We start from the raw sequence: 9,852 nt of genomic DNA on the forward strand, positions 1-9,852 counted from the left end.
ATTTTTACAATGCAACTCCTGGGATTAATAAGGAACCACTGTACATGTTGGCCTGTGCATAATTTAAAGTCTGATTGAACCTGAAGACAACAAAAGCATAGGAAAAGGAAAAGTAGTGACTTTCAGGTTTATTGTTCATAAAGTAGCAAATGCAAACTGTGGTTACAGTCTGGTGCTTTGTTTAAACCAAACAGCACTCTTCCAGAGTGAGCTGCTAACAGAGCCTACCCTTCCAGAGACAGCTCCTCCAACTGCTGCATGCTGCAGCCCAGCTCGTGAGGGAAAGCGGAGATCTTGTTAAAAGAGAGGTTGAGGTGCTTCAGAGCCGGACAGGTGACTGCAGGGTCGAAGCTTAGCGTGGGGCCGATGAGGTTACGAGAGACGTTGAGCGTGTTCAGAGAGGGCAGAGACAGCAGCCCGTCCGGCAGAGACTCTAACCGGTTCCCCTGCAAGTCCAGTCGGGTCAGACTCATCAAGTTCTGCATGAAATCACAAAGAAAAGCAGCGGCTTGAAAGGTTTCCTTCACTCGGCTGGACCTGCAGTGAGCGTGTTCACATCGGCTGCTTTACCTGGCAGACGGCGGAGGGAAAGGCTGTCAGATTGTTGTGACTGAGGTCCAGGCGGAGAAGGAACCCCAGCTGCTGCTGGACAAAGCTGTCCTCTGTCAGACAGGAAAGAGAGGCCAGCTCATTCCCGGTCAGGTCCAGCAGGCGGATCCGCTCCTTCTCTTTGAAGAGAGCAGCAGAACTTTCCCCAGATCCCCACACTGAGGAAGGGACAGCAGAACACCTTAAACAGGTGATACTTGAGCACAAACAGCGTGCGCATCGCCTCATGTCAACTCTGGAGGACTGATGCTGCTGAGAAAGGAAGCTACAGCAATTCACTAGAAGAGCACAGGAACATTGACAGAACTCCAAAAGCTGGCATTGTAACTACGGCTTCACCACAGCAATAGTCATGTATGCAATTATTCATACATTTGTACCTCTTTTCCAGGAGAAGGATCAGAAAGAGTCATCTAACAATTAACATTTGAGTGCGAAAATGCAGAGGAAATATCTAAATGAATGTGAACTTACTTCTATGGCTGGATCCAGACCTTCCGTACCTCCTGAGGGCGGGCTCGCTGCTTTCATTCTCAGTGTGAACGCTCTGGTTGCAGCAAAACATGGGAGGACAAGTTAACAGCTCCATCACACAGAGCTCAATCCTACTGACAGGACTAGAGATCATGAACGAAAGTCAGTTTACAGATATCGAAGCGCTAAAGTCGTCCTGAGCGTTCACCTCTGCGCTGGCATGTCTGCGACGTCCCTGTTTCCTCTTGAAAGGCTCCGCCCTCAGCTCCTCTGCTGAATGGTTACATGACTTTGGAGCCAGAGCAGCTGAGAGGGAGTCACTTCCTAACAGAGGCAGAAAAAAGAACCGAAATGATCCAAAACATGTCTTAAAGGATGATAAACAAAAAAAGATCCTTCAAGTTTTCCACTAGAATAAAGACACTGCCAAAAACAGGAAGTGTATTATTACTGGAGTAGGTAGGAGGCAGAGTAAAACTTTGTTTCCTCTAAAGTTCCCCCAACTCTATAAAGTAGAAGTGATAATGTGTAGCATTGAAACCTGCAAGATAAAACCATAAAGGAGAAGAAAGATCCTGACATGATAATAACATGCCACGAATCTTAACAAACACTGGAACATCATTCCACAGAGTAGAAGATTCTTTCCAAGAGTAATCTCCTGATTTCAGGAGTGAAAGTAAAAACTCACTCTGATCGTCTTCTATCTATTTTCAAAGTGTTCCCGGTGGTATTTTAGCTATAATGATGCAGTTTTTTGACAAAATCTAAGAACCTGTGTCATTTTCTAGGACATAGTTTCTGCAGAGCAGCACGAGTTCATTAAAAATTCCCCTCTGAGTTGTGGCACAGAGTAACCCCGCCCCTCTTCCCCTTCCTGTGTCTGAGAGCTCAAAGCTGGAAGCTTGTGGCCCGCTCAGCGTATTTTTTACAGTCTTTTTCAAAAGGGATTTTTTGGTCTGCCTCCGATTCACAATTTAAATCAAGAAATACTCAGAAACTAAATGTTAACTTATGTGTCCTCCATCATGAGAACAATACCACAAGAGCATGTTAGAAACACAACTTTAATCACAGCGAGTCTTTACTGTGAACATCGACGTGCCTCATGATGAATGAAAACATTTGGAAAAATGTTTGAGGATCTGAGCCAGACAGACCCACTGGACCCAGAAGAACCACATTCTCAGTCAACTTTCCCTTAATCACTGAACTCTGTAACAGTTTGGTCTTTCTGAGGAGGAGAACAATGAGCATTTTCTACATTGGGAGTGCTGTGAGAATAGTCTGTTTTAAACACGTTTTTAAGACAAATAAACCATCCCTGCAGCACACTGGTGACCTGCTCAGGGTGTCTCCCACCGTTTCCCAACAGTAGCTGGGATAGGCTCCAGCAGCCAGAGGCCCTGAGAGGGATTCAGCGGGTTCTGAGGATGGTTTCAATCATATACATTTCCTGAGTGTCTCCTAGGTTAAAAGCTCTAACATGTTACATGTAAGCTGAGCAGTGCTCTCTGGGAAAAAGGACAAGACTGAGGAGTCAGACCAACTCAAATATTACCTCTTTCAGTTTGGGAAATGTCAATGTTTTAATAAATTGTTTGCTTTTCAGTTTCCTTTAACTCTGGTCATCTCAAACAGGGACTGTTAGGACAAACTATTGAATCTAACCCACCAAACTGAATGCATTATACTGATAATCCTGATTAATTTCCCCTTGATTCTGGAGCCTCCCCATAGACGGCACTCTTCAAACAGAGACCTCTGTTGGGGTGCAGAAGGTTATTCTGAGGTTCCTGTGTGTTCTCCGAGTCAGACAGACATTTTCCATCATTCAAACAGAACATGAAGGCAGTGTTATTCTGAGTTTCTCTTTTTCCTGAAATGTATACACACATTGGTGCAATTAGCACTAAAATGAGAACAAAAGTCACAGTTGTGAAATAAAAACTCCAAAATCCTTGGTTTTAAAATATCTAATATGAAATCATCTCTGAGCATGCTTTGGTCCAGTTTCTATGCAATTGTTTTCTCATAGAAAATGTATTCCCAAACAATCTGCTCCTGGTTCGGCCCTTCCGTCAAATTCTAGGAGCCTTTGTGGCCCACCAGTCAGAAAGTTTGCCCACCCTCATCTAAAAAGAGAAGAACTAACCGAACTGACCAGGTCCATGTCCAGCACTGCTTACCATCACTCTCCAGGTCCTCGTTATAAAACAAGCAGTCCTCCATGGAGACCACGCTGAAGCTGGAGTCATCACTCTCGTCAGAGAGGTACCCAGAGGTCAGACACTGGTCAGACATGAGTCTGGAGGAGCAGCTGATGCTCTTAGATCTCTGGAAAGACTGAATATACCTTGCCAAACTGATGCCTCTACCTAAAAGACAGACAATCAGCATAAAAAACTGAACTTCACAGATTCACAGACTGAAACGATTAGTCCAAAAACAGTTTTCAATGAAACAAAGCAAAAACGGTTTCTCCTCACTGTTGTTGCTGCGTAGACTGAAGCCTCTGCCTCTGTCTGCCAGCAGGGGGCTCAGCCACGCCGCCTCCAGTCGACCCAGCCTGAGCCCGCCCAGACACAGGGCGCCGTTATTAACATCCAGACCCAGACGGGCTAGCAGCTGGATGACCGTGGAGCTGTCTGCCCTCTTCACGCTCACTGCCAGCGCCCTGCGGATGTGCTGCTCATGGGCACCATGGCAGAGCAGCAGCTCCACCAGCTCCACAGGTCCACCCCTCTCACACACCTGGAGGTTCAGCCACATCACGGTTAGTTCACACCATTCATTCATTTGGTTTAAGGTTCCACTTGATGACTAAAGTCTATCTGCAAACACTTCTCATCTGTGTGGTTGGATGAAAGGTGGAAAAAAATATTTTCCATCAACGATTCTGCAAAATAAAATGTTAAAAAGATGCGTTTAGTCTGAAGAGACAACGTGCAGAGAGAATCACAGAAATCCTGATGTTCTGAAAGAATTTAGATTTTATAACAGTGCAGACAATAAGTAGTAGTTGTTCATCATTCTGCACATCCTGCAAGGGTCACCACAGTGAAGCAGCTTTCACTGATCCGCATGCTCGGTTTGGCAGGGAGTTTTACACCGGATGTCCTTCCCGACACAAGCCTGTATTTTTATCCGGGCTGGGGACAAGCACAGGAGACCTCTTGTCCTGGGTCAGGGGGATGGGCAGCAGCGTGAAGGGTCTTGTCAAAGGACCCACACTGCAGTCAGTTCATTGCCCCCCCAGGAACCGAGCTCTGGTTTCCATGTGTCCTGCATGCAGCCAACTGAGGTACCCAGTCGCTGCATGCAGGGTAAAAGTATTCATCTCCTGCAAACAAGGAATGAGCTGTCAAAGGACACCAGAGATAATATTGCGGATTTGAAGCAGACTGGGATGAACCACAATCAGTGTTAAGCAACCAGCTAGATGAGAGGAGATCAACTGGTGGAGAAATGATTCAAATATATTGATAATCTCCCTCCAGCTGCTGAGACTGAACGATCTTGACCATAATAAGAAAACATCCAGAAGTACACAGAGGAACTGGTCAATGACCACAGCAGAGCTGGAACCACGGTAACAAAGGTTACTATAGCAACAGACTTGCAGAGCTCCAACAGTTCCCCAGCTTCAACCAGCACATGTTCAGGCCTGTCCAGAGTTCTCCAGAGACCGTCTGGATGATCCAGAGGAGGATCGGGAGGATTGTCTTGTGGTCAGATGAAACCAAAAGAGAAATCTTTTCAGTCCCCCTACAACAATTTTTTCATTTTCTTTAAACATTCCCAGTGGGGTTTAATCAGGACAGTGAAGTTTTGAACAAAAATTCCACATCCTAAATGTCTTAAAAAGACATTGTTCCCATTGATCTTAAGCCTTCTTTTCAAAAAAACGCTCTGTGTGGGCGTGGCTTACGGTGCTGAGCACTGTAACCCCGCCCCTTATCCCCCCAGACATGCTAGCGAGACACAGACTTTGATAAGACCATGAAAGAAATAAAATAAAACATGATCATTCAGACTGCAGTGCAGCAGCAGCTGGAGCTCAGAACTGATTTCATGCTAGCACATGCTGATTGTTGAATTCACTTCAACAAGAAATCTAATCAAATATCAGAATACAGAAAGGGTCTAATCGCACGTCATTTTGTAAATGGGTGCAGACAGTGGTGACGTTTTTAGATGCAGACGAAGGGTTACGTTCAGGAGAACAGATCCGGTGTCCGGTTAAACCACCCGGTGGATCCTGGGCGGAGCTCCTATAAACAAAGCTGCAGCGCTCCTTAAAGAAAGAGCTGTAAAAAAAAAGTTCCAACTTAAAAAAAGTCCCATCTTAGACACAATTAAAATATCAGCGAGCAATGCGATCACCCGCGGCTCCGTCCAGTTGGAAAAATTACTCTTTTTCCACAGATAATTATTGACGTTGCTGTGACATATAAATCCAGTCCATGTTTTCCTCAGATTCCTTTGGAAAATAATAAAAGCTAACATCAGTGTGACCTTTCACCGAATTACAATCCTTTACAGCACAGAAGTGGGACGTTATCTTATCTCCTCCGGCCTCTACAGCTACATCCGGGTTAGCTAGCTACTGTGACATAGGAAAGTTTCAGGAATTCAAATGGAGTTTTTCTCTGGGACTTTGAGTGACAGCGACTTAAAAGGAGAAATACTTGGAAATGCAAACACGAAATTATTTCTTATTACATTTTTTCTCTTTCAGAAGAAAAATGACACACGACGTGTTAAAAACTCAAAAAACTGGATTTTCATTGGAGGGGGACTTTTACGGCACTCGCCATGTTTGGATCCTAAGATCACCACAACCACTGTAGAGCATGGGGGCAGAGAGATCATGGTTTGGAGCTGCTTCTCTGCAAAGGGGACAGCATGACTGATCTGCATTAAGAAGTGGATGAATGGAGACATGTATACAGAGATGTAGGACAACAATCTCTTCCATCAGTGAAAACAGTGAAGATGAAACATGACAATGATCCAAACCGTCGTCTGAGAAGCACTGAAAGGTTCTAGAGTGTTCTAGCGTCCAGAGCTCTTCAGAAGATCTGCATGGAGAATGGACCATAATACAGCTGCAGTGTCCTGCAGGAAACCTTTCACTCTGTCAAGCAAGACAATATTGAACTGACATTTTGTCATTGACCAAATGCTTTTTTTATTCCTTAAAAACCAAACAATGTGATTTCCTGGATTCTTTCTTTAAATTATGTCTCTACCTGAATATAACCACCATCTTCAATCTGTTTTCAAAGAGTCCTCAATGGTCTTGTCATGATGATGATGCCGGTTTTAGGCAAAATGTAAAAAACCTGTGTTGTTTTCTAGGATGTGTTCATCAGAAACGTTGCATGTTTTGACAAAGAACAACACATTTCTGCCTCACTGTAACTTGGCTCATATCAATATCTGCTTTAAAACAGGAAACAGGAAGGTATGAAGTGCTGTTGATTCTTCTGAACCCGTGTGAAATTCACTACAGTCAGTAAAATATTCAGAAAACATTGATCAAAGAATGAGGAAGGTTACATACGGTGGCCGACATGGCTCACATACTGGCAAATGTAAAAAAAAACACAGCATAACAACAGAAACCACAACACAACAATAAAATGAATAACTGACTTCTTGTCTTTTGTCGTCATATTGTCGACTTGTTGTCATGCTTCAGCTTTTGTCGTTGTGTTGTGGTTTTGCATTTCTGCGAGCCGTGTTGGCCACCGTAGATAACAGTTGCCAGTACATGTCTGTCTTTGATCTCACCTGATAAATGAGAGACTCGGTCTTGGTCTTCTTGTTGCTGTCAGCACCCATCTCGATCAGACACTCCGCCATGACGGTGTCTCCGTCCACGCAGGCTTTTTCCAGCATGCTGTAGTGCAGCTCGGGGTTGCTCCACATCTTAGACACAGCCAAGCACACCGACTTCCACAGCTGAAGCAGGAACAGAAACATTAAAGCTTAAGAAGCACACAGGGGCTGAAAAACAAAAAGGAGCATTTGAAGATGGATTCCAGGTAGAGGTTTATAAGTCCCATGGAGGATGACCACACGTGCACAAACCACCCACCGGAGCGGCGCTCTGATCGCTTTCCTTTCTGAGCTGTTTGAAAAGCTCTCGGTCAAAGTCTCGTTTTTGCAGCTCAGCAGCGGCATCCGAGCAGGCGTCCAGCATCCTGACAGCCACCTGGAAACTCTGCAGCACAAAGGAAAAGCAGCAGGTTCAATCAGCAGGTACCAGTGGAGCGTACCATTGTCCTATGTGTGGTCACTGTTGGTGACAGATTTGTGAGCATAATAGAAGTTGTATGCACTCATGATGTATGCTTTTGTACAGTGTCCTTACACCACACTCTAGACCAGGGGTCAGCAACCTCAGCACGCGTGTCACAGGTGGAACACGGCGAGACAGACAGTGGCACGCTGGGGAGTGACAACAATAAGCTCTTGATCTGTCGTCAGATTATATTTTTGGATTTGAAAAAAGTGATCGATTCTCACAATGATCTTTGTTTCTCCGTGGCGTCACAAGGAAATGATCCATCCTTCAGCACTGTGACCCCGCCCACCCATAGTAACACTGCAGCTTTTTTTTTTTTTTTTCAATAAAACTTTATAATTTCACACAACACACATTACTGTCAGTGTCAGCCTTCAAATTAATGTGCACTGTGGGAAAAAAAAGGTTGCGGCGGTGAAATGAAAAGCTGTAACGATTCTTTTGTTTTGAAACTGTCGCGGGTGAGATGACAGGTTTACCGACTTTAGTGCGTCTCTGGATTGAACGTTTGCACATGCATGAGTGGGAAGCAAACGTTTATGACTGCACAGCTGTTTTTTAGTGCTGGTCATGTTTTTATCGACATTCATGAACTTATGCTTCCATCTGGGGATCTTTTGTACCGGTATTTCCTGGTTTGGTCTGTGTTTATTGTCGCGAGGCTCAAGAGTGGTTTGGGTCCAGCATGCAGCCTCACAGCTGTGGTCCTGTAGCTGTAGGGTTGTGTTGCACGCTGTGGTGATGTTCTGTGGTTGATCTGCTGCTGGTTGGAGAGATTCCTGATCTATTGTTTCCTCACAGCAGAGCCAGGCCGTACGTCTCTTAAAAGGCAAAGGGGTGTTGGTTTTCATTTTTCTCCTTTTTGTATTTTATGTTTGTTTTTAATTGTAAAGCGCTCTGAGCTTCAAAGCATGACAAGTGCTTTTAGTAATTAAATCTTGATAAGTTCAGTTTGTTAAATAATAATCAAACAAGATCAGATTATACTCAGACTTACTTTCTGTTGAGCTAAATGTCAAAATGAAATATGAACAAGTTCTACAGCTGATCACCAGTAGCGGTTTTAGGCACGGGCAATACAGGCAGCTGCCCGGGGCGCCGATTCAAAGGGGGCGGCATCTCACCGCTGGGAGGAAAAAATAATCTGCGCAGCTATGATCGTCTACTACCTGTCATGTTTTAAATGGCCTGAAATCAGCGAATTAGCGCCCTCTGCTGGTGCAGGCGCCCCTGTCCGCTGAGCAGGAAACGGACAGGTGTTTAGAGAGAGGGAGGGGCGGAGGGACAGTTCAGCTGCGGGTCTCTCCTAAACGAAGAGGAAGAGGACGGATGAAGAAGGAGGGCGGGGTCTACTTTGTAGAATGTTTTATTTTTAAGTCAGTCATAACATGACATTCTATAACCCATGTGTCAATACAGGAAAAGCTCTAAAATAACAACCGCCAAACGTGGGGAAAACTATTTGGCGGTCAGAAAAGCTCTTTGACTTTGACAGGTGAGTCTCTGTTCTTTATCTCTGAGGCTCAAACACAACATGATGGAGTCTGCTTCTCCTCCACTGTTGGTCACCACAAACATCCATTTTGGAGTTGATTCAAAACATTTAATCAGGACTTTATTGCGCAGATTTAAAGGGTTTAATTGTCACATTCACCGCGCACGAGGTGCGTTCAGGGGCTGCGTGGAATTTCTGCACTCATGCACTTGCATTAAGAACTTGCTATTGCTGCATTCAGGTGTGCTGGGAATTTCTAGTATTTGCTCACACTGACCCCAGCAACACAAACACTCTCTCTCATTTGGTGCTCCATTTCATTGTGACTCACAACAACACTGATCAGTAACATTACACACAATTATGCAAAAATGTTTCACATATTAAGCATGTTTTTATATGCATGACATTAAAAAATACCTTTAAAATAATTATTTTACTGTTCTTAACTAGTTTTAATCTTTACTCTTCTATGATTGAAAAAAACATTTGTGATTTGAACAAAGTCAGTTTCTTAAAAAAATGTTAAAGACATTAAAAAATGACTAGAAATAAACCTTAGGGCGGGGGTCGGCAACCTACGGCTCCGGAGCCGCATGCGACTCTTTGAGCGCCCCCTTGCGGCTCATTGGCGCTTTTACAAAAATGTTTGATAATAGTAAGAAATGTTAGAAGGAAATATATTGTAGCGATTTGGGTGGGAGCAGAACCAAGTAGATGACTGGCAGTTCTGATTCCAGAGATAACTTGTGTCCAATACATTGCACAACCCCAAGTGCTTGCAGGAAGAAGCGTACACGCAGGTCATGCTTATCAGATGGTGTCAACATTTTGACCACCATTTAATTTACAGAACTGAATCACACAGACCAGCCGACACTGTGAGGAGGGTCACTCATACACACACCACTCTCACTCATGGTGCCGGTAAAACACTCAAGTCCCATAATGCAACACA

The 9,852-nt window shown here is 44.3% G+C and overlaps 1 protein-coding gene across 5 annotated transcripts in view; it reads right to left on the reverse strand.

Annotated features, from left to right (window-relative positions):
- lrrk2 (leucine-rich repeat kinase 2) overlaps positions 1-9,852 on the reverse strand; it is an 82,478-nt gene that overhangs the window by 34,032 nt on the left and 38,594 nt on the right. For 4 of the 5 annotated variants that reach the window (XM_024281980.2, XM_024281979.2, XM_024281978.2 and 1 more), the window contains exons 17-24: positions 7,190-7,315; positions 6,883-7,053; positions 3,573-3,837; positions 3,273-3,461; positions 1,256-1,407; positions 1,084-1,156; positions 571-767; positions 229-479 (exon numbers count right to left, since the gene is read on the reverse strand). In XM_024281980.2, the coding sequence (XP_024137748.1) occupies positions 229-479; positions 571-767; positions 1,084-1,156; positions 1,256-1,407; positions 3,273-3,461; positions 3,573-3,837; positions 6,883-7,053; positions 7,190-7,315 (1,424 nt within the window). The remainder of the gene's footprint in view (positions 1-228; positions 480-570; positions 768-1,083; positions 1,157-1,255; positions 1,408-3,272; positions 3,462-3,572; positions 3,838-6,882; positions 7,054-7,189; positions 7,316-9,852) is intronic. The other variant, XM_024281981.2, reaches the window with a different exon arrangement.

The sequence above is a fragment of the Oryzias melastigma genome, linkage group LG6 (genome assembly GCF_002922805.2).
Source record: "Oryzias melastigma strain HK-1 linkage group LG6, ASM292280v2, whole genome shotgun sequence".
Lineage (NCBI taxonomy): Eukaryota > Metazoa > Chordata > Actinopteri > Beloniformes > Adrianichthyidae > Oryzias > Oryzias melastigma.